This window comes from Mastomys coucha, unplaced genomic scaffold (assembly GCF_008632895.1).
Source record: "Mastomys coucha isolate ucsf_1 unplaced genomic scaffold, UCSF_Mcou_1 pScaffold5, whole genome shotgun sequence".
In the NCBI taxonomy this organism is placed as follows: Eukaryota; Metazoa; Chordata; class Mammalia; order Rodentia; family Muridae; genus Mastomys; species Mastomys coucha.
In genome coordinates this window covers 71,397,201-71,421,612 of record NW_022196911.1, presented here as the reverse complement: position 1 = coordinate 71,421,612, position 24,412 = coordinate 71,397,201, and the positions used below count along the sequence as shown (strand labels likewise).

The 24,412-nt window shown below is 49.5% G+C and overlaps 1 protein-coding gene across 1 annotated transcript in view; it reads left to right on the top strand.

The window, feature by feature from the left end:
• Doc2b (double C2 domain beta) overlaps positions 1-21,550 on the top strand; it is a 28,121-nt gene extending 6,571 nt beyond the window's left edge. Inside the window, exons 2-9 of the mRNA XM_031351528.1 lie at positions 1,913-1,992; positions 6,867-6,941; positions 8,335-8,444; positions 8,534-8,660; positions 12,382-12,539; positions 16,198-16,279; positions 17,140-17,236; positions 17,704-21,550. Of these exons, the coding sequence (XP_031207388.1) occupies positions 1,913-1,992; positions 6,867-6,941; positions 8,335-8,444; positions 8,534-8,660; positions 12,382-12,539; positions 16,198-16,279; positions 17,140-17,236; positions 17,704-17,840 (866 nt within the window). The 3' untranslated portion in view covers positions 17,841-21,550. The remainder of the gene's footprint in view (positions 1-1,912; positions 1,993-6,866; positions 6,942-8,334; positions 8,445-8,533; positions 8,661-12,381; positions 12,540-16,197; positions 16,280-17,139; positions 17,237-17,703) is intronic.
• The last annotated feature ends 2,862 nt before the right edge of the window (positions 21,551-24,412 follow it).

Below are 24,412 nucleotides of genomic sequence, written 5' to 3'. Positions count from 1 at the left end.
CCTGCACCCTCTCAGAGCCTGTCCTCTGCCTCCTCACACCACTGTGTGTCATTGCCTGGGGGGTTAGGGGGGACTGAGGCAAGGGTACCCAAGCTGTCTGGTATATAATAGCACCACCATGGGACAGGTCAGACCGTGAGAAGGTTTGAGAGCCCCTTTCTAGGCCACCTACCTGGTTATGCTCAGGTTACCAAGTATGGGATTTAAGTAATCCACCCAGAATCTGCGAGCCTCCTCATCTGGTAGTGACAGGAACCATCCCTCTCAGGGTTGAGTGTTTCAGTGGGAGAGATAAAGAAGCACTGAGCTGGAGACAGTAACATTCTTTATTGGTAACTTTTCTTTCTGGGAATTGAACCTGGGGCCTCTCCTACTAAGCTAGATGCCCAGGCCAAAACTTAGTGAATGTTACACTGAAGGCCTGGGATGAGCACATTTGCCCCGGGGTTCTTCCCATATCCTTAAACCTTCACCTGTTACCTGGGAGAAGGGTTATGCTGTTAACGCAGGTAGACTTTGATTCCATCTTTAATAGAACTTGAGGTGTTTGTTTTAATTTGTAGTGCCTTGGGTGGAACCAAAGGCCCAGGCTGGGCCATCAATCTGCTCCTAAACCACACTCTTGTCAACACCTTTGCTTTATTTCCGAGACCTGTAGATTGGGCTGGGGAGGGTGACTTTAAACTTGTGCCTCCACCCTAAGTCAACTGCCACTGGGCCTCAGCACTGTGGATCTGTCCACTTCCTTAATCTCCGTAAGAAAGCCATCTGTGTAATTTAAAATGGCTTTAGTGCCATCCCATGTGGCTTCACTAAGCTATGTTGTAACCATATTTTGGTTGCTCTAGCTAATTCCAGCCATTTAGAAGCCAAAGTGATTTTACATTTTAGTTTGTGCAGCAGCCTGAAGACAGAAGCTGGGGACAGCTAGTGTCCATGAGGGCAGAGACTGTCACTATGCACCATGGGGGCATGCCAGGAAGCCAGCTCATCTGCAGATCCGTACTCACATGTTCTCTTTTTAAATTATTTATTTACTTATTTATTTCATGTGTGTGGATGTTTTGTCTGCATGTGGCACAGGTGCACATAGAAGTCAAAAGAGACTGCCAGATCCCCAGAATTGGAGTTACGGATAATTGTGAGCCACATTGTGGGTGCTCAGCATAGAATCTGGGACCTCTGGAAGAGCAGCCAGTGCTCATAACTGCTGAGCCATCTCTCCAGCGCCCCACGTTCACATATTCTGAGGACTATGACGGCCAGTAATGGATGCCCTATGGTTCTTTCAAATAAATTGTATTTATTCATCTATTTATATATTTATTCTAGAGACAGGACCTCACTTTGTAGCTCTGGCTAACCTGGAACTCAGTTTGTAGACCACCTTGGCTTCAGACTCACAGAGCTCCACCTTACTCTACCTTTCGAGTGCTGGAATTAAAAGCAGGCACCACCAATTAAATCTCTTAATCTTGAAAACAGTGTGATGCACAGAGAGGCAGTGGTGGCACACGTCTTTAATGCCAGTACTCAGGAGGTGGAAGCAGACTGACCTCTGTGAGTTCGAGGCCAGCCTGGTCTACAGAGCAAGTTCCAGGAAAGCTGGTGGGTAGGGGGAAGAAGGGAGAAAACAGTGTGACTGTTGAGCCAGTGAGATGATTCAGCAGCCGAGTCTGAAAACCCAAGTTAAAGTTCCATAACTCACATGGTGGAAGGAGAAAGCTGACTCCTGCATGTTGTCCTCTGGCCTCCCCTCCACAGTGCATACCCTGGTGCGTGTATGTGCATACACCTGTACAAACAAACACATGTAAAGTAATAATAATGTGGCTGTTGAAGCCACATACAAATGTATCACTGCTCCCATGTGGCCAGCGTGTGACCTCCCCGCTCCCTCCTTCTCCCACAGCCGCCCTGGGTACGCTGGACTTCAGTCTGCTCTATGACCAGGAGAACAACGCACTGCATTGCACCATCAGCAAGGCCAAGGTAAGCCCTGCACCAGCCGCAGCGCTGGGTTTGGAAGCAGGCAGGGTCCTGCCCATCCCTTCTGTCCAGGTCTCCTTGTTGTCCCTGCTCTATGGATAGAATAGTGGGATATTCTGCGGGTTGGAGTGGAATTACAGAAAGACAGGCAGCTTTTAGAGACTGGGAGGGGTCGCTGAGGAAGGGGGCGGTCTAAGGGGTTGTCTTTCAGTGGGGGGGAGTGAGGGAGGTTGGATTCCACTGTCCCTGGGTCTCCCCACTCCAAAGGCTCCTAGGCTTCCTAGAATCCCCAAGAAGTTCCTATGCTGGAAGCCACAGGTACCAATGAAGAAGCTAGGCTCTAGGCAGGGTGGTAGCCATTGGGTCTGAGCCCCAGAGGCCCTCTGAGCCTTGCTGTGGAGAGCCATGGACATCTATATACCCAGAGAGGCCGGTCAGACCCTATTCCCTGTGCTCCTCTGTGGCTCTGCTTTTTGAACCTGTGTCTGTTCCATGGTCTCAACCATATTGTTCCCTCACACTGCTCCCTCTGGGAGAAAGGTGCCAAAGCTGATGTTTTCCAGAAAGGTAAGGGCCCGTGTGGCCATTAGAGAGCCTTGTAGGGCTGTGGAAGGGTCTGGGCCAGCCCAGCACACATGGAATAGCTTCCACGTGCTGCCTGGCCTAGACCTCACTTAGCACCCCCAACCTGTAGCATCTTTCTGCCCTTCTCTCTGACCCGGCTTGCCACTGAGGGGCTGCCCTTGGCTCTGTGCCTAGAGGGACACCCCATGCCATATCTCTACCCAACCCGGGTCATTCATATGAACTGCCATGGGCAATTATGAGAACCATCTACATTGGGCTCAAGGCCCAGGTTGGGTACTTGAAGGCCCAGCTACTCCATCCTACATTCCTGCTTGCTCCTCTGATACCTTTTTAGGCTGTGATAGCCCAACAGAGCTGAGCATCTGGTGACCCCAGCCTGGCAAGGGAGAGGCAGGCTGCAGGGCCAGGCAGAGCCCATCCTACCCTTTCTCCTAGTTTAGCAGAGCTTGTCCGTGCTCGGGGTCCAGCTGTCAGATCAGTTGGGTAGAGCCCAGCTTCTTCGGCCCCCATCTCAGAGCCTAGGGTTCCTATGGCTGCCTTCCCTCTGCTCCAGGGGTGTGTGTGTGTGTGCGCGTACATGTATGTGCGTGCGTGTGTGCGTGCGTGTGTGTGCGTGTGTATATCTGAGCCTGTGTGCACAGATCTACATGGGTGCTGGTATACACAGAGGTGAGGACCAGAGGCCTACGAATCGTGGTGACCCTGTTCTTCTCTGTAAGTGTCAACAAAAAGGAAGACAAGCGTGGGAAATATTGAGGCCCCAGAGGGGAGCCACAGAGCATAAGCTGAAGCAAGGTTCACACTCAGAGCCTCATGGGAATCCATGGTATATGGACTTCCCAGGCTGCACTCTGACTTGGTGTCTTAGTTAATTTTCTGTTGCTATGATAAAACACTGACCAAAAGCTACTTAGGAAGGAAAGGGCTTAGTTTATCTTCCAGCTTGTAGTTCATCCTCCAGGGAAGTTGGGGCTAGTACCCGGAGGCAGGAGCTGATGTAGAGTCCAGTAAGGAGTACTGCTTACTGGCTTGTTCTTCATGGCTTACTTTCATCTTAGACACGCCCAGGACCATCAGCCCAGAGGTAGTACTGCCCATAGTGACTGGGTCTTCCCACAGCAGACATCAAGAAAATGCATCATGCTGGGCGGTGGTGGCGGTGCACACCTGCCTTTAGTCCCAGCACTTGGGAGGCAGAGGCAGGCAGATTTCTGAGTTCAAGGCCAGCCTGGTCTACACTGTGAGTTCCAGGACAGCCAGGGCTACATAGAGAAACCCTGTCTCAAAAAAAAAAAAAAAAAAGGAAGAAAGAAAGAGAGAGAAAAGAAAAGAAAAGGAAATGCATCATGGTCCTGTCCATAGACCAATCTAGCAGGACATTTTCTCTTCTCAAATGACCCCACCTTGTATAAAGTTGACATAAAACTAACCATGTCACTTGGTCACCTTCATCCCCCAGGAGAGGATGTATCTCAGTTTGTAATCTGTAACAGGACTCACCTCACATCCGGTGTGGCCAATGAGCCAGGTAGGAATAATACACTTGGCACCCAGCACTTTGTCTTAACACTGTCTTGCAGGGTACTGCCAGGAGACATGGCTCCCCACAGGTAAACTTAGGGCTCACCTTTCCAAGCAGTGTCCAGGAAAACCCCAACAGAGCCACAGCACTGGGAGACCAATGTTACTTCTTTTTTTGTTTTGTTTTGTTTTTTCGAGACAGGGTTTCTCTGTGTAGCCCTGGCTGTCCTGGAACTCACTCTGTAGACCAGGTTGGCCTCGAACTCAGAAATCTGCCTGCCTCTGCCTCCCAAGTGCTGGGATTAAAGGCATACACCACCACAGCTCAGCCAGTGTTACTTCTTAACTGTTATAAAATATCAGACACATGAAACTTAGCAGCGGGATGCTGGGCCCACTCCAATGACTATGTTACATCCCCACTGGCCATCCCAGAGCCTCTCAGCCTGCCAAGCTGAAAAGTCTTGCCCTCAGAACAGCTGCCTATCTCCCCTTGCCTCTCCTCACTGGCCCAAGCTACCCCTCCCTTTTGTCTCCAGGGACCTTATAGGGACAAAGTCTTGCATTTCTGTCCCTGTGCACCAGGCCATCTCACCATATGGTGTCTCTCTAGGTTGAGCACTAAGAGCCCCAGCTTTGACTATCCAAAAGTTCCAGTCCCTAATACGTAGCAAACAATAGCCTCTGGGCAGCACAGGGACAAGAGTCCATCCTCTATAGGCCAGGTCCTTCCTGTCCCCTCAATGCTAGTAGTATGGCCCCATACAGCACCTCCCTGCCCATCTCTGAGACAATGGCACCTGCCTTTATTCCTTGGAAACATGATAAACTGATGGGATCTGCCTGAGACAACCCCTTTCCTACCTGTGACTGAGCACAGCCTCCTGCCCCTCTTCTGGATTCAGTCAGCTCCTAGGGGGTGTCCACATAGGCTCCTGAAGGACAGACCCCAGACTCAGGGACAGGGAGACCGCCTGAGCTAGAGTCACTGTATGAACGCAGCCATCATCCCTTGTGTCTACCTCAGTGTGTGTGGTGCTTTGGGATGCCCAGGGATCTGCTAGATAGACAGGTGTGAAAGTAACATCAGGGACCACATCATAGACTAGGGAACTAATGGGCAGAGCATGCCTCATCACCACCTTACACAACAGCTGTCTCTGTCGTAGCCAGCCCTTATGGATGCCCTGGGCCTCAGAAGTTGGACTTCTGTGGACTTGCACTATCTCTGATCAGTCTCCTGCCTCAAAGATCTACAAGGGCAAAGAGGAACCAGTGAAAATGTTGTAAACATGATAAGCAAATGTGCAGGAATTAGAAACAAAATGGGAACCCTCAGTTGTCCCCTACTTAGGCTGGGCTCCCAGATAACCTCAGGACAGCTGCCCATACTCCTTGGGGATGAGGAGCTGGCAGGGGGTATGAACGGCCACCATTACCAAGGCACACACACTGCCCCCAGGTCAAGCCCCAGTAGTTCTGAACCTAGCTTAAATCTCCACCCTTAACCCAGCTACTTCTCCGACATCTTCTGGGGGGTGGAGGGGGAGTCCCACCCATTCGCCCTGCACCTGCATTCCTCCTTGCTCTGTTCCACTCAGACTGTGGGAATGATTAACTCTTTACTTGTGATAAAGCTGAGACTGCTATGTGTCTGTTCCACTAACTAGGAAGTTCATGGGCCTGGGGCCACACAGAAGAGAAATGATGGGTGGGTGTGTGGGTGGGTTCCCCACCTGAAAGCTCCTCCAAGCCCATAGAACTGGACCTGGAAGAAAGATCTGGGGCACGGTCTTAGGGCTTTACTGTTGTGAACAGGTACTATGACCAAGGCAACTCTTATAAAGGACAACATTTAATTGGAGTTGGCTGGCAGGTTCAGAAGTTCAGTCCATTATCATCAAGGTGGGAGCATGGCAGAGTCCAGGTAGATGTGGGGCTGGAGGAGCTGAGAGTTCCTCCTCTTGTTCTGAAGGCAGCTAGGGAAAGATGGGTTTTAAAGCCCACACCCACAGTGACACTCTTTCTCCAACAAGGCCACACCCACTCCAACAAGACCACATCTCCATATAGTGTCACTCCCTGTGCCAAGCATATTCAAACTACCACAGGCACCTGCCCAGGAATGGAGCCACTCCAGGTGTGTGCATCTGGAACGTAGGCCATGTACACCTCTGCTGCCTCCCTATTCCAGAGGCCTTCAGCACCAGAAAGAAGTAAACATAATTCCCAGGCCACTGTGAGTCTCCTGCCCTGAGTTGTACATTCCTGGGCTGGCAAAAGAAACTGAAGTCAAAGTTAGCGAGGGGTGCCATCTTGTGGAAGTACAGCCCATGGCAGGCAGCCTGTGACTTCTAGGGACACCAAGCAGCAAATGCAGAATGGCAAACGCAGAAGGAAATGGCAGCTGACCTCCTTGGAATGAAGTGCCTTCTCAGCATCCACAGGAATGTAGGGATGAATGTACAGCCAATCCTGGAGACTTGGGGTCAGAGAGGGAAGACTCAACGAGGAGTGGCGTCTGGAAAGTGGGGAGAGAGACAGGCCTCCCCAAGTTTAGAGCGAGGTGTCTCTTCTGGGTTCAGTTTGTCAAGAAAATAGGAAGCGAAAGGACGGGGGGAGAGGGGGCAGAGTGTGGGGGAGGGAAGCCTTCCCCAGCACTGATAGGTCCTATCTTCAGGGAATTGGAAATGTCAGAGAGGACACCCCACTTAGCAGGCCTCTTGCTTCCTGTCTCTCAACTCACACCCTCTCTGGTCTCTGCTCAGGGCCTGAAGCCGATGGACCACAATGGACTGGCTGATCCCTACGTCAAACTACACCTGCTGCCTGGAGCCAGCAAGGTGAGGGCTTCCGCCCCAGGCATGGCCCTGGCTTGGCACTCATGGCCTCCCTGGAACCTTGAGAGTCCATTACCTATCTGCTAAGTGGGCCCCAGAAAATGTCCAGTTTACATTTCCTATGAGGCCATTTTAGCCTGAGGTTCATATTACACCTAAAAAAGAAAAGAACTCCTTGGGGTCATATGTGACAACCCATGCCTTTAATGTAGCACTCAGGAGGCAGAGGCAATAGATAGATCTCTATGTGTTAAAGGTCAGACAGGCCTACATACATAGTGAAGCTCAGGCCAGCTCACCCCGGGATGCAGGGGTGCATAGCGCCTGCCTGCAGGACCTTCAGTGTATTGATGGCCCCTGCTGTGGCATCACAATGGGGACACAGAACCCCCTATTCCTGCTCCCCTGCCGGTGACCCAGCACAGAGGCAATATTTCACCCATAAGGCTTTCACTAAGAAAGTGTGGGTTCGGGCTGGAGAGATGTGTCAGTGGTTAAGAGCATTGACTGCTCTTCCAAAGGTCCTGAGTTCAAATCACATGGTGGCTCACAACCATCCATAATGAGATCTAACACTCTCTTTTGGAGTGTCCAAAGACCACTACAGTGTACTTTCATATAATAAATAAATAAATCTTAAAAAAGAAAGAAAGAAGAAGAAAAAAGAAAGTGTGGGTTCCAGGCAGAATGAAGACCCTGAGTAAAGAGGAGGGAACAAAGGTGATCCAGGAAAGTGGTCTGGTTGCGCCATTAGCTCTGTTGTAACAGTGGGGAAGAGGGCTAGGGCTGCTTGATTTAGGCTAATGGACATTTCAACTTCCCAATTGGAATGAGTCACATAGCAACCTCCCATTCCCTTCAGGACCACCCCATAGCTACCACATCTGTCCTGCTGCTGTTGCCAGAGTCTGGGGGCAGAATGCTTCTCACATTAGCTTTCTGTGGTTACCTCAACAAATTCCCACCGCTTGGCCATTTAAAACATGCCCATCACCTGCCTGGTCTGTCAGTTGTCAGCCAGGCAGATTGCACTGACTGGACCAGAGGTCAAGATGCCAGCAGGACTGTGTCCATTCTGGGGACAGTCATTCCCTCTCCTTTCCAAGTAGAGGCTGCACACTTCCCCCAGCTGAACTCCCAGCTGAGCCAGTCCTGTCTCTCCTGGCTCCTCTTTTGCTGCTAATGACCTCCATGACCACAGGGGCTATTCGCATGCCTCCAGTAAGCTTGCTGTTTTTAAGTCAGCTAGTTAACATTGTCGGTTCCACCTTCTGCCTCAGGTCTCCTCCCCTGTGTCAGATAGTACTTCTATGAATGGAAGGACCAGACCTGGCCTGCCAGCTCTGAGGCGACACTCATTCAGGACCAAAATAAGATCACTCTGTCTTTTTTCCAGGCAAATAAGCTCAGAACAAAAACTCTACGGAACACTCTGAACCCCTCATGGAACGAGACCCTCACTTATTACGGGATCACGGACGAGGACATGATTCGAAAGACCCTGAGGTGGGTGAGGGCCCCTGTGCCTACACCCCACCCGGGAACACCCTACCACTTGTGAATTCCCACTGACTGTGGAAGCCAATCACCCCCAGGATCTCCGTGTGTGATGAGGACAAATTCCGCCACAATGAGTTCATCGGAGAGACTCGAGTGCCCCTGAAGAAGCTGAAACCCAACCACACCAAGACGTTCAGCATCTGCCTGGAGAAGCAGCTGCCGGTGAGTGAAGGAAGGCTCCGGCACCCCAGCTGTGCGGGAGTTTACAGAGCAGCTACTATGTGCCAATACTATGTTCCAGGCACAGTTGCAGGGAGATGGAGGGCACTTGCTTCCTGTTGGTGGCACAGGAGTGGGGTTAATTCATGGAGCAGAGAGCATAGTGGAGGGGGCAGATCTAGGAGGGGACATCACAGAAGTGGCAGGGGATCACTACACTTTCCACAAGTGACAAGGTAACAATTCTTGTGGTGCTGAGGGCCAAATCTAAGAGCTGAGTGAATGGGAAGCACCCTTCCACTGAGCTACATCCCAGCCCTTTGAAATTTTTACTTTTAGAAATTCTTTTAAATGTTCATGTGTATGTAATGTAGTGTGTATGACTGTGTGTGTGTGTGAGTGTGTATATGTATGTGCATGTACGTAGTCTATGCGAGGGTGTATATAGTGGGCAGATGTACGTATGTGTAGGCTTGTATGTGACATAATGTGTATGAGTATGTAGTATATGTGGGTGTGCGCCTGTATATAATGTAGTGTGTGTGCGTGTATACATATGTGTGCGTACATTCGTGCGTCTGTATGTGTGTTTAGTCTATGAATGTGTGTGCAGTGGGTAGATATGTAAATGTGTAGGCTTGTATTAACATAATATGTATGAGTATGTGCAGGGGGGTGTGTGTGTAATGTATGTGTCTGTGTCTAATGTATGTGTCTGCCTATATATAACATACTGTGTATGAGTATATACATGTGTGTGCATGTGTACAAGTGTATGTGTGTGTAGCCTGAGTGTGTGTAGTGGGTAGATGTGTGAATGTGTAGACTTGTATGTAATTTAGTGTGTGTGAGTATGTACGTGTGTGTGTGTATGTGTGTGTATGTAGTCTATGTGAGTGTGTGTGCAGTGGACAGATGTGTGAATGTCATCAACACGGAGTGTCTTCTTTGACTGCTCTCCACCTCATATTTTTTGGGGGGGAGGATAGTTCCAGACAGGGTTTCTCTGTGTAGCCCTAGCTGTCCTGGAACTCACTCTGTAGACCAGGCTGGCCTTGAACTCAGAAATCTGCCTGCCTCTGCCTCCCAAGTGCTGGGATTAAAGGCATGCACTACCACTGCCCAGCATCACCTCAGTTTTTGAGACAGGGTTTCCCACTGAACCCAGCGCTCACTAACCACTCATACTGGGACTCTCCTGTGTCTACCTCCCCCAGTGCTAGGATTATAGATTTGAGCCACCAAGCCCAACTTTCCAATGACGCTGAGGATCCATTCTTATACAGCAGCCATCCCACCTACCCACCCCAAAACAGAATCTCTCTAAATTCCCCAGGCTGGCCTTTAACTTCCTCTATAACTCAGATTGGCAGTAAACTCTTTTTTCTGTTTTCTTTTGTTTGTTTGTTTTTTATATTCGTCATGATTTCTCTGTGTAGCCTTGGCTGTCAAGGAACTCACTCTGTACACCAGGCTGGCCTTGAACTCAGAGATCTGTCTGCTTCTGGGATAAAGCTGGATGGCTTCCTCCACCACCTGGCTGTCCATGAACTCTTGATCCTCCCATCTCAGCTTCCTTAGTTCCTTTAACAAGCTCCCTGCCTGATGTGCTCAGAATGGCCAAAAGCAGAGAGAGGTGAGGGTTGAGCCAAGAACCAGATAAAATAGACTGGATGGAGACAAAGGCCTGCCATCAGGGAAGTTCCAGGTCTGGGGAGCCTTCACTAAGGACAACTCGATTGGAGCGTGTTAGGCCAGGAGAGCTGTGAGATGCCCAGCGGAGACAGCACAGAATTCTCTCTGAGACATTGTAATTGTTCAGCATGATGTCAGAACAAATTTGGCCCCTTGTTGTCTCCAGCAGCTGAGCCCATCCAGAGCCTTGGTGCCTGTTCCTTTCCAATCACTCTCCAGTTTGCCTTCTCTCCCATCTCTCCTTCCTCTGGTTTGTAGGGCAGAGGGTCTAAGAAGCCCCAATGCTCAAGGCTAAAGACAGGCTAAGCCTTTTATCTCCCAGTGTTCAGGACATGACTGTCTCCCCAAAGCCAAACAGAAGCAGCCCAGCATTTAATCTCTGTATGCCGGGCCTGGCAGGATCTAGACCGTAGGACAATGCTACTCCAAAAGCTGGACTCAAGTCCAGCCCTTAGAATCCACCCAGAAGCCAAGACAATGCCTTTGTGTGTAGCTTTCTCAAACTGTATTCTCGTGTCACATTCTCTCCACTCAGGTGTATGCAGGATGGGTAGAACCCTCGATGTCACTTGGCAGAGGTGACCCAAAATTTCCAAATGGCCTACACCTCTCAGGAGGGCACTACCAGCTCCCATATCCAAGTTCTGACCTCAGACTAAACAAAACTCTGTGCACATGGGTGCATGAATGCTTATGGAGTATATGTGCACATGCGCACTATGTATACATGTATGTACATGTATGTGAATGAGCATGCATGAGTATGTGCTAAGTATTCCAGAGGCATCTTCAGCCATTGCTGAGCATCCCTTGAATTTGCTTTTTGCTCATTGGCCAGTTTGTGGGTACACAGGGACCCCAGGGGTGGTACTTGGGATGACCAAGTTGTAAGAACATATTTTTTTGTGTTTTAGATTTTATACTCAATAATTACTTTTTCTAAGTAGATAGCTGGTTCAATGGCTGTCATATGAAACAATGCAAAGTATGGTAGTGTCGTCTGCCTTTGAGAAAACCTCTACTTGTATATACTACATGGAGAGCCTAGAATCCCACACCTGCTCCATTGGTCATAACTGCCTGAGTACTGGGTTTAGAAGGATGCCAAGGTTGTGTTTGAATTCAAGGTAAATGCTCGGATCAATTAGCCATGTCTGCTCTGAGCACGAAACTTGGAGAAAGGCCTGTGGGTCACAGGCCTCCCTTCCTCAGCTCACAGGACTCCCGTCTCCGGGAAGATTTGGACATGACCACATGGGGATTCAGATCAATCCCAAGCAGAGCACAGCTGAAAGCAAAGGCTGAGACTGTCCAAGAAGGTTCTAGCAGAACCCCCAGGAGGGACTCTTAGGGGACATGAGCCTCCAGCTGAGCATGTCTGGATGATTTTACTGGAGTACAGGAAATGGAGAAGAGTCCAGCTGTCAGGACAAGGAGGGAACAACCACCCACCTCCCTTGCAAACTTTCTGGGAGTGGGTGGAGCTGAGCAAAGACATGGAAGAGGTCACCAGCTCGATGCTAAAGTCCACAAAGAAGGCTCATTTGAGTGTGAAAAGGGACACAGCATGCTGGGTGACTTCCTACCCTGGTGACAAATGCATCAGGCTCTGCAGATCAAGCGATCTCTGTCACTGCCACTCACTTCTCTCGCAGTAGGCCATAGCAGCTACAGGAGAAATGGAAATTGGAGTGGGGGACAGGCTGTACTCCAGAAAAATTATACTTAAGGATACAGAAGTCGCTTGTCTGCCTTCCCTTACTACCTCCTGACCTACCTTCCTTTCTTTTTTCCTTCCTTCCTCCCTTCCTTCCCAAGCTAGAGATGGACCCAAGAACCTCACTTGGCAAGTGCTAACCACTGGACAATATTACCAGCCCTCTGGGTTTCATGCATCTTTTCCATCCAAGCCTAGCTGCTCACCTCAGCAGGTGGACACGAGGGGAGCCGATTAGGGACAGCCTCACTGTCTGCTTAGCCAAAAGGTAGAAGCAGACAGGAATAGCAGAGTGACCATCCTCTCCTGCAGGTGGACAAGGCAGAGGACAAGTCCCTGGAGGAGCGAGGCCGCATCCTCATCTCCCTCAAGTACAGCTCACAGAAGCAGGGCCTGCTGGTGGGCATCGTGCGCTGTGCACACCTGGCTGCCATGGATGCTAACGGCTACTCGGACCCCTATGTGAAAACGTGAGTGTGCGGCCAGGCCTGAGCTTGACTCCCCTGCTCACCTGGGAGAACCAGAGTCCTGTATGGCTGGAGCCAGAGCCCAGCATGACAGGTGCTAAGGGGGTTTCCTCAGAGTAACTGGCTTTGTCCACCAGGGTGTTTTCTTCTGGGTTCCTTTTGTGATGCTGGGGCTAAGCACAGCCATCTCATTTCATAGATGGGGAAACTAGAGCCTGCAGAAGGTCACCCAGTAGGAGAGAGAATAGCTATCTCTTTTTGGACATAGGGGACATGGTCACATGTATTCCAGGATGACCTTGAATTTACTGTGTAACCAGATTACATGGATCTTCAGATCCTACTTCCTCTACCTCAAATGTGATCACTGCAACTGATGGTGTGAACTGCCACACATGGGCATCCAGTGCTGGAGATCAAACCTGGGTCCAGCCATACAAGCTCACAAGCAAGTTCTAGGAAGAGGCAGGCCCAGTGCCCAGAGCCAGGAGGTTTGGGAAGCTGGCAAGAGACCTTTGCCAAGTCTTCCTGTGCGCCCAGAGCCTGTGTCTCCCCTTCCTAACACTGATAGTAAAGCTACGAATAGACACTGGCTGGGGATTGTACCAGTGGCCTGGGTTCCTCAGGAGTAGATCTGGATGGGGTTAGGCTGCTCTTAGAGATCCAGGAGGCAGGTAGAAGGGAAGAGCAGTGGCCTGTTGGAGAAGAAGGGGGTAAGTGCCACAGAACCCACCTTTAGTGCTGGACACACTTCATAATAGTGTAAATGTCATCTGCATTCACAGGGATACTCTCCTGAGAAGAGCCTTGGGAAGAATTCAGCTAGACTCATAACTACCTGTAACTTCAGTTCCCAGGGGCTCTGGTGCCACCGTCTGGTCTCAGAGGGAACCAGATGTCTACAGGGTGCACATAGACACATGCAGGTGCTCACTCACATATATACATGAAATAAAGATTTAAAAATATAAAAGAGTTCAAGGCCAGCCTGGTCTACAGAGTGAGTTCCAGGATAGCCAGGGCTATACAGAGAAACCCTGTCTCGGAAAAAAAAAAATCTAAAAGAAAAAAAAGCTTTCTTCTAAGCACGTGTAGACTTTCCTTTGCTATTAGTCCCTAAGCTACAGAGTAATGGTCGTGCAGGCAGCGTTTGCAGTGGCCGAGGTATCATACAGGATTGAGAGGGGACTTAGAAGTCTATAGCATGCCATGGAGGGGTCTGTGCAGATGCCAACCCATTTTGTGTAAGGCATCTATAGATGTGCCACCATCCACAGGCACCGAGGGCCATGCAGAGCACTCCTGAGTGGAGACAGGGAGGCACAGAGCAGTGGCATTGGAGGGTCACCAAATGTGTCACCTCCACCTGTAACGCTGCATTTCTCTTCAGACAGAAATGAGATGTAGAACCAACATGGCATGAACCTTTGAAATCGTGTTCAGTGCTAATCTGCTGGGTAAACTCCAACTCCAGGTCATGTGAGAGGTGACCCAGAACCCAGATCTCCCTTGGTGCTGACTTACACAAGCAAAGTGACTGAAGCCCTAGCAGGATGCTTTTTGAGGCTCGGGACTCTTTCCTGCCATGGGAAACATATCAACATGCCATCTGCCCTCTGAGTAAAGATGGAGAAAGGCTGCAGAGATTCAGTACAAGTGAAGTTCCTCCTTTGCAGGGGCAGGGGCTGAGGCAGGATCTCACTATGGACCCTAGGCAAGCCACAAACTTGTGATCTTCCTGCCTCAGCCTTCCAAGAACTGGAATTACAGGCATGTGCCACCAAATCCAGCCTTCACCTGGTTGAATCTAAGGGTCTGGGACCAGTGGATGTGAAAAGCCAGCTGTTTTGCACTTTCCCAGAATTTCCATAGCTCCAGGCATCCTCTGGCCTGTTGTCTATCCCAGTAGTATCTCCTTTTCCTGATACCACATCAAGCATCATATGATGCTGCTTGGTTGAGCTTCTCCCTGCAATGAATGATTTGACTAAGAGCCACCCACAAGGTATATACAGTAGGGATGCCATCTTTGATATGGCTGCATTATAGCTTTTGTTTTTGTACAGAAAACATGAATTAATTGTTCATCAGTTTACTAGTTGAAGACCACACAGGCTGTTTCAATTTTGAATGGTTGTGTGAACTGGCCATTAACCGGTATTGTGTAAGCCAGGTTCCACAATGCACATATGGCCTCTTAGCACTTAGGAGGTAGAGGCAGAAGAATGGAGCATTCAAGGCCAGTCTAGACTACACACTGAGAACCAGGGAAGCCAAGCCATATAGCAAGACTAACTGTGTCACAAATACAAAAACAACCCCACAAGTATCATATACATCTTCATTCTGCTCCCTTTGTCACCACCGTTTGCTAACACATACTTTGTAATGTGTGTTTTGACAAACCAGTATCGTTCATATAACAGACCCTCAGCTTGAAACTGGATGTGATGATCATGTCTGTAATTCTATCACTTAGAAAGTAGAGGCAGGAGGATCAGGAGTCAAGGTCATCCTAACCATCCTAGGAGACTGAAAAGAATGTGTGCATGTGGAGATCAGGGGACAACCGGTAGGAGTCCTTTCTCTCCTTCCATCTTGTGTGCTCCGAGGGCATCAAACTCATGAACTCACATGGGTGGGCCATTCGAATGTGAAGCTCGAAGCAACCTGCTGAGCCTGCAGAAAGGATTTTGAACAAAAGCACTCAGCTTTTTCAAGGGCAACATTTGGCAAAAACCAGACAACAAATTTGACTCTGGTCAGTATGCCTTTGGGCATGTTAACCCTCTACATTGACTGTGTTGAGGTTCCCAGTGCCACCCAGTGTACAGAAATAAGGGTGCATGCCTTTAATCCAAGCACTCGGGAGGCAGAGGCAGGCAGATTTCTGAGTTCGAGGCCAGCCTAGGCTAGCCTCACACTCATAGATCTGCCTGCCTCTGCTCCTGAGTGCTAGTTTGAAGGCATGAACCACCAGCCCAAGCACCACTCTTGCCAGTTGTGTGACCTTTGGGCATGTCACTCCACCTCTCCGGGCCTAGGGAATTAAAGTTCAAGAAGAGAAAGGCATGAGCTTCACCAAGCCTCCAGAGGAATGAATCCTGATAACTGGCAAGAGAACCTTCCTCAAGGCGTACTGCAATAACCCCAATGCCCTACTCCCCCTCCCAAAAAAAAAAACCGACAATTCCTGAACAAGTGACAAACTCTGGTTTATAAAACTGGCTTTCCTATGGGAGCCTCAAACTTTGTAAAGATCCTATTTCCAAAGCCAGGCAGTGATGGCGCACACCTTTAATCCCAGCACTTGGGAGGCAGAGGCAGGCGGATTTCTGAGTTCCAGGCCAGCCTGGTCTACAGAGTGAGTTCCAGGACAGCCAGGGCTATACAGAGAAACCCTGTCTCGAAACACCAAACCAAACCAAAACAAACAAACAAAAAAAGATCCTATTTCCAGAGAATAGAAACATTCTCTTCTGAGAAGGCAGGCGTGTTTGGGTAACCCTGCATTCCCCACAGGTGGGCAGGCTAGGGTCTACAGGTTAGGACAAAGGTGACCAGGGATGCATCTCCAGGGTAGAGCCCCATAGCATTCTGCTAGCACCTTCTGCAGCTCACAGCTCGCCCAGCCTCTCATTGTCTCCAATTATCATTGCAGATATCTGAAGCCAGATGTAGACAAGAAATCCAAGCATAAGACTGCAGTGAAGAAGAAAACACTAAACCCAGAATTCAATGAGGTATGGCCAGGGGCTGCAGGGCTTCATGAGAGTTGTGGGGCTAGCCTGGGCTTGGTGGGGGTCTGGAGGGACCTGTCTTCAAAGGGGTCCTGTGGGAACTGGGACTCGGTAAGAGAGGGTGGACAGCAGCTGCCAGAAGAGCCCTCGGCCATGGTGGGTAGACTCTACCAGACTACTCAGCAATGGAGACCTTCTAAAAGGTTGACATTGATGCAGATGGGGGTGAAAAGAGAGAATGTTGAGCAGCTCCTGAGTGACCTTCTAGATGACAGGGTTGGGAAGGGAGATGTGAACAGAATGAGGAGACACCCTGGGTAGGCTGTGGAGACTCAAGACATCCCAGCAGGTGTGTCAAGACAGCTCTGAACACAGTGAACCCAATACCATAAGTTTGTAAGTCAATTGCACGGGTCTCAAGCATGAACTTTGTAGATGAGGTCATGGCACAACACCTAAAGTGAAGGCACACCCACTAGGACTACTGGCAGAACAGGACAGTGGGTGCCCAGGTCCTCAGAGCAGAAGGTGGGTCACAGACTGAGTTGGAAAGAAGAGCAGATTCACGGCCATGGATTTACGGGCAGAGGTGACAGCAGGTGCTTGGGAAGCAAGGCCAGCCCCAGAGGATGACAGGATCTGCTAGACAATTCATTGCAGCCAGGGTCTCTGCAGCATCTGGGAGTGGCCTGAGGGACAGGAGGGCATGTGGGTGGAGGGAGGAGCCTGCTTAGCCTCCCTTCAGGTAGAAGTGGGCAACTTGGTTCGAGTGGACCCCCCCCACTGACCACCTCAATGCTTCAGCGCATCACAGACCTCTCAGCCAAGTGGCCTTGGTGCTAACCCCCTCTTCTGACCAGCAGGAGTTCTGTTATGAGATCAAGCATGGAGACCTGGCCAAAAAGACCCTGGAGGTCACTGTCTGGGATTATGACATTGGAAAATCCAATGATTTCATCGGTAAGGACTCTGAAGGGATGGCCACTTAGCTGTGTGCCTGTCTGAGAACCACGTACCCTTAGTAAATGGGATCTCAGTCACTCTCCAAACTATACCCATGTGACAGAAGACAGGCCCAGGGAGGGGAGGAAGCCTGGGAAGGCCTCACAGCATGTGGTGACATAGAATGATGACACCAGCACCCAAGGCTCAGCACGCAGAGCCCATGTGACCACAAGTTTCTGGTGGGCATGACATTGATACACAGTAGGCCACTGTAGCCCTTTCTTCTCTTTTTACTCCCTACTATGTGCCATGGAACCCTGCCCACACTGTTCTGGTCCCTGGTAGAGGAAAACCATGACATCAAACACTGGGTCAAGTGGACAGGATGTGGCTGGAAGCTAGGGACAGTCCACACACAAATGGGCAAGAGGAAAGGCCTGGACACTGGGGTCACTGAGCTGCCCCTCTGGTCTCTTCTACAGGTGGAGTGGTTCTGGGCATCAATGCCAAGGGTGAGCGCCTGAAGCACTGGTTTGACTGCCTGAAGAACAAGGACAAGAGGATTGAGCGTTGGCACACGCTCACCAATGAGCTCCCAGGGGCTGTACTCAGCGACTGACTGTCCCATCTGCTGCCACCCACCCTTGCCGCCCAGCCCACACAGGTCCAACCCTGGGCTTTCTCAGCTGTCACCAAGGGCTGTGACCCTCACAATGGGCAAGATCCAGGTTGTCTGCTCGGACATAGCCACTGCAGCCCCTGCTAGGAGGCTAGGAGGCCAAGAGCACCCAGCCTCCCTCAGAGGGACAGGAAAACACAACATGAAACCTGTTTCAGCTCCCCTGCCATCTAAGAGGGCCAGAGCTGGGAGGAATCCTCAGCCTCAGCTCTGTCCAGAGGAAGGGCTATCTACAGTGAGGACCTATTGGAGGTGAGGGGTGGAACCCTGCAAGCACAGAAATGGGAGTACTCTGGCCTCCTGGAGACCACAGGGGGAGGACTATGGGCAGGCAGAGCCCAGGACTCCAGGATAGACAATGTAGCCAGCTGGAACTTCCAACTTGTTTGTGCCTGACATTGATGGACAGAGAGACTCCATGAGCCTCTGGGGTAGGGATTCTCAGTCTAGCAGGGCATCTGGGTGGACATATTGCTACAAAGGGATAAGGTATACCAGGACCAGCCAGTTGTCTGCAGGGGCTGTGGGTACTACTGACCGCTGAAGGGTGGAGGGCAGGGAAGGCATCCTGGGAGATCAGGGCCCCAGCAGAGTCTTGATAAAACAGCTGTGGCTTGAAAGCTAGGAGAAAACCAAATACAGACAAGAGGAGGCCTGAAAAAGGGTACCAAGGGACAGGGAGCCATGGGGGCCTGGGAGCCTAGGGTTACCCTGGAGCAGCATAGGGTTCTTAAGCAGGAGCTGGCCTTGGGGATGTGTACCAGCACTCGGGAAACTGAATGTTCAAACCCAGGCTCTCCCATTTGATCTTGCTCCTAAAGGGCCTCAATGCACACTGCTCTTGTTCTCAGCATAAATATCCAGTCAGCTTCAAGGGAAAGAGAAAGGGATGCTACTAACATGGAAAGAGACAAGCATCCCTCCTGCCCACCCGTCCTTCCCTCCCTCATCCCCTTAGCTCAGGCTGGTGTTAGGCCCCTCACGGCTACCTATGGCATCCTGGCCCTATCAAAACAGCTGGCTGCCTTCAGGACTAGCAGTGGAAAATAGCCTTGTTTGGGGGAAGGCTGGGGGTGGGGGGTGGGGTTCTGCCCTCAGGAGCTGAGAGCTCTGGCCTATCTAGGAAAGGGTGGGACACTGGTCAATCTTGAAGCTCCCAACTGCCTCGTGCCAACTGGGATTCAGGAGCACAGGGGGAACAGGGAACCCAGGAGTCCCGCCATCATCTCAGAGCCCCGGTTTCCTCAACCCATCACCGGGTGATAAGACGCTAGGGTCCCGCCCTTTAGAAGCCTGGACCTCTCCTACATCTGAAATAAGGACTCAGAGCCCTAGGGCATGATTCCAATCCAGAGTGCTCACCAGCCTTCCCTAGTTAGCAGGGAAATAGGTCTCTAGCCCTCCACAGCACCAAGTCACCTGTTAGTCGTAGAGACTGGGTTTCCCTCTTGAAAAGGTGTCGCCTATGTTACTGAATTGGCAAGGGCCTTCTTATTGAATTCTATGTGGTGGGAGGCGTGGTCAACCCATTTTATAAATGAAATGGTCCCACAGTCCTTGATGGGCCACCAAGGTGGGAAATGCTGAAGCAAAATTCCAAGCCCTTGCACTGTCTGAGGATGAGGACTCCCAGGTCCCTCCCTCCTGAGTTATTGAGGCTTGGTGACATCTGTTACAGAGAAGTCTTGTTATTGTCGGCCACCTTACCCTCTAGCTGGCTGTGAAATCATCTGTGCCATTTGGGATTTGCCAAAAGGCCACAGCCAAGCCCTAAACTCAGCTGTCCCATCCCCAGCCTGAGGTCAAGGGGCTTAGAGGACAGGCCTGATGTTTTCCTCATACAGCTAGAAACGGGAGCAGCGCCTGGTTGAGCTGTGAGTAACTGAGATTTTTGCCTTTTGGGGTGTTTTGTTCAAAGAGGAGCCTGGAAACCTCCTGAAGATACAGAAACGTTTATTAGGCATGAGGTGACTGAGGCTCAGCAAAAGAACAGGACTCAGGTGGACAAGAAGCCTGGATCCCTCTGTTGCCCCAGGCAGTTAATGGGCTTGGGCCTCAATGATGATCCTTGCTAATCCCAGGGACAGGCAGGGTGGGCAGCAGGGCTTCTAGCCACCTCACGTGTAAGGTGAGCCCACTAAAAAGTGATGGAACTTTCCCGAGATCTTGGAACGTTTCTAAATCCCCAGTACATAACATCTCTACTAACGGGGAAAAGCCCTTTGAGAAGTTGCAGAGTCAGTTCAATCTTTCATTCCAAACAAGTATCGTCCTTCTGGCCCATCAGCGTTGCTAAGAGGATATTTGATACCAAAAACAAAGGTCATTCCAAAGTACTATCAGTAACCGGGGCATCTCTTGATGCCACCATCCACCTCGCGTCCTGGTCTCCGCCCCGCCCACCGCCGCCGTTAGCCAATCCCCGAACGGGCCAGTCTTCCAACCGAGAGGCAGTGGCCTCCTAACCTCTAGTGGCAAAAACGAGAACCTGCACCTCGGTGGCCCGCCTGCCCGCCCGCCGAACTGGGACCAAGCATGTCCTGCCCTTCGTCCTCCTCCAGCCAAGTGAACCTCCCGATGCATGGACTCTGGCTGTCCTCGACACGGACTCGTGCACTGCTTACAGTTTTGCTGCCACGTGACGGCTGCAGAATACATCCTCAAACTGCAGCGCCACGACACAATTTTTGTAATCTCGTCTGACCTTCCCGAAGGTGTCCTTTTTAAGTCTTATTTGTTAATATTTATAACGATATATAATTCAAAGTAAATGAGAACGTCATACTGAGGTCGCACTAGCTTGGGAGACTACTTAGAAGATCTGGAGGGAAGATGAAAGCGAAAGGCAACTGGGGCTTACGTGTGGCATTTACTTTTGTCTTTTGAAATGCACTTGTAAACCAGTCTAGCATCCAACTTGTGGTAATCCTCTTGCCTCATTTACTCCTCACCATTTGAAACAGGCTCCTAGGTTACATATGGGAAAACAGGCCCAGAAGTTTGAATATGATCAGATACACTCGCCACACAAGCCTCAGGATCTGAGTGTGATCCTTGGAAGCCAAATAAAAAAGGCAAGACTTCTCCTGGTGTGGCCCACACTTATAATTCCAGCACTTGGAAGGCAGAGGCAGATGGATCTGTGAGTTGGAGGCCAGTCTGGTCTACATACCCAGTTCTAGGACAGCCAGGGCTACACAAAGAAACTCTATCTCAACAAACAAAAAACTCAGGATATGCAGCTGGCGGTGGCCAAGGCCATTAGTCCCAGCACTCAGGGGGCAGAGGCAAGCACATCTCTGAGTTTGAAGCCAGCCTGGTCTATAGAGTTAAGTTGCATAACAGCCAAGGCTACACAAACCATTTTAAGCTCCCCCCCCCAAAAAAAATCAGCATGCGATGTGACATTAATAACCCCAGCAATTCCAGAGGCCACATGGGAAATGGAAATTGGGGATTGCCCAGAGCCTTCCCACCAACTAACCTAGAATGAACACCGGAGAAACAAGAGCATCCCTGCATCAAGGTATAAGGTGGGGACAGCTATCCTGACCTCCACACAACTGAACCAGCTTGCACGCTCAGTATCTCAACCTCCCTCAATTTCCCCTCCCTCTCCCTCACTTATTCACACAATAAAACTTTAAAATGAGTTAAAATGCTTGTACACATCACACAGGGCTCAAGCCTGGATCTCCGGAATCAGTGCCGTCTACAAGGCTAGGATTAGTGCTGATGCTAGGTACCTGGGGGACAATCCTGTGATCTCCAGATAGACTTGAGTTAGAGACTTGGCTAGAGAGGGCAATGGGGATGGAATACTTTGAGAGGTATGTTGCAGGTGGAGGGAACAGATGTGGCCTCTTGGAACAGGGGCAGGCTTGGTATGGCTAGGGAACCTCAAGGAGCTCAATGTGGCTAAGTGGGGTGGGCAAGGAATTAAGGCCCAGTAATGACAAAACACCAGTGTACATAAAGTATTTCAAATGTAATTATGGTTTTTAATTACATTGAACCCAAATGTTCAGGGGATGCTACTATATCAGGAGCTCACAATTTAGGGACACTCAACCTTTGTAGCCCAGGCAATGGAGTAACTATCCTTGGAAGGCTAATCATCTTCACAGCCTTGCCTGCTAAAAGCAGGAGCTCTAAAAATCTTAAAAGCCCCGTCTTGACTTTAGCAGATTTCTCCATGACTTCATGAAGTAAACTAGCCTTCACTCCACTCCTCATCCTTACTTCCTGAAGTTCTTGGCAGGCTTTTTTTTTTTTTTTCAGTATCAAATGTGCTTGGACATGCTCATGAAGGGCTTGGGTGGAGAGAACTTGCTGCTCTTACACAAGACCTGATTTCTGTATCTACATAGCAGCTCATAACTGCCTGTAACTTCAGTTCGTAGGGATCAGATTCTTCACTGAGGAACGTTTACATACCTGTTGCACATACACATACAGGAAAAACACACATAAAACTCTTTTAAAACTTTTTACCAGGCCGGGCGGTGGTGGCGCACGCCTTTAATACCAACGCTTGGGAGGCAGAGGGAGGTGGATTTCTGAGTTCAAGGCCAGCCTAGTCTACAGAGTGAGTTCCAGGACAGCCAGAGCTATACAGAGAAACCCTGTCTTGGGGGGCGGGGGATTGGCAGGGCATGGTGGTGCAACTTTTAATCCCCCAGCACTTGGAAGGCAGAAGCAGTCAGATCTCTGAATTAAGAGGCCAGCCAACCGGCTTCAGATAAGAGTCCCTCCAAGACAGCCAGGGCTACGAAGAGAAACCCAGTCTCTGGAAAACAAAAATAATCTCTGTTTATGACTTAGGTTTGCTGGCTACACAGAAGTCCACAATCTGGACAAGCCAACTTGACAGTGACATCTGTATGGCCAGGCTTGGGGTAAAAGCTCAGTTGGTACAGTGCTGCCCAGTAAACAAGCTCCAGGTTTTGTCCTCAAGCACACACCTGTCCTCCCAGCACCTGGAAGATGGAGGCAGAAAAGTTGAAAGCCATCCTGGGCTGAATTCCCAGGCCAGCTGGATTACTGTGAGACCCAAACTCACACCAAAACAGAATTAGGTATTACTTCACACTTATGATGAACTCAGCATCAGGCTCTCAAGGTTGGATGTCCAAAGGGTTTTGTTTCTAATTTATTGTTTTTGCTTTTTTGAGACAGGGTTTCTCTGTGTAGCATGTCTGTCCTGGAACTCATTCTGTTGACCTGGCTGACCTTGAACTCAGAGACCCACTTGCCTCTGCCAGAACTTTTTGTTTTGGGTTTTTTTTTAGCTTCACTATTTTAAAAAAAATTTTTTTTCCTGAATATATATTCATGTTTGCTGGTACTTGTGGAGGTCAGGTGTCAATTCTGCTAGAACTAGAGTTACAGGCAATGGTGAAAGAGTCAGCTGGGTTCTGGGAACTGAACTCCAGTCCACTATAGTATCTGTTCTCACTGGACCATTTTTCCAGCTAACCCTATCTCTACTACCTGGACCAAGTTCAGCAGTCAGCTAGACATTTGGTGCAGTAACACTGTGAACACCTGCATTCCCTGAGTGACTTTAAAAATGGTCAGTGTTTTATGGCTTTGATTTTGGCCTGAAACAAATATGTGGAAACTTTATGCTAGATATAAAGCAATCAATCATCTGAAACCCCTTTATGACGCTGAAGACAACCGACTCATATCAATTCGATGGAAAAGGAATTCACAAAAAGAATTATTTCATATGATAGTATGTGCTGGAGATAAAACTAGAATCATGTGCATGCCTGTGATCATAGCAATTTGGAAAGCTGGGGCAGGATAAGCGCCTTTGAGTTAGCTAGGACAATCATGGTCCTACACCAGATTACAGAAGTAATATGGCACACTTTTAGAAAAAGTCAACTGCTGTTTTCTAATTGAAGACATTTCCAACCCCAGCACTGCAAAAGGAATGTTTTCTGACAAAGGCACCATGCTACCCTACCCACACAAACACCTCAGCATCCAACAGTATCTACTGCAGCACCTTCATTAACAGCAAGACTGGGTGTGCCTTGTAAGTTGTTCTTATAACTGAGGCGCTCCTAATAATGTCTACCAGACGGAGACAAAAGTACCCACACACACTAATGACATGCCTCTGAAGAAACTATGCACACGGTGTAGCTGTTTGTGTTAATGGGATACTGACAAGGGATTCATTCAACTACTGTTCTTGCCGATGACTTTTACTGTGAGAAGTGTAATTCTACTTTAGACAAGGATTATTTCAATACACTGAGCCTTATCTGTTTGCAGAAGTCAAAATTACACATTAGAAAATGATTCATAGTTACACCTGTGTTAAAGGATTGTTGTACTTTAATGATAAATTTAAACATAAATATTGTGTTGCTAACTGGTTTGAAAGACAGGACAATCTACTGATAGATTAGTTGTTCAACACCAGATTACAAGCAATTCCTCCCCCCCCCATACACATCATTAGGAAACAAATGATTTATGGGATAAAATGGAGG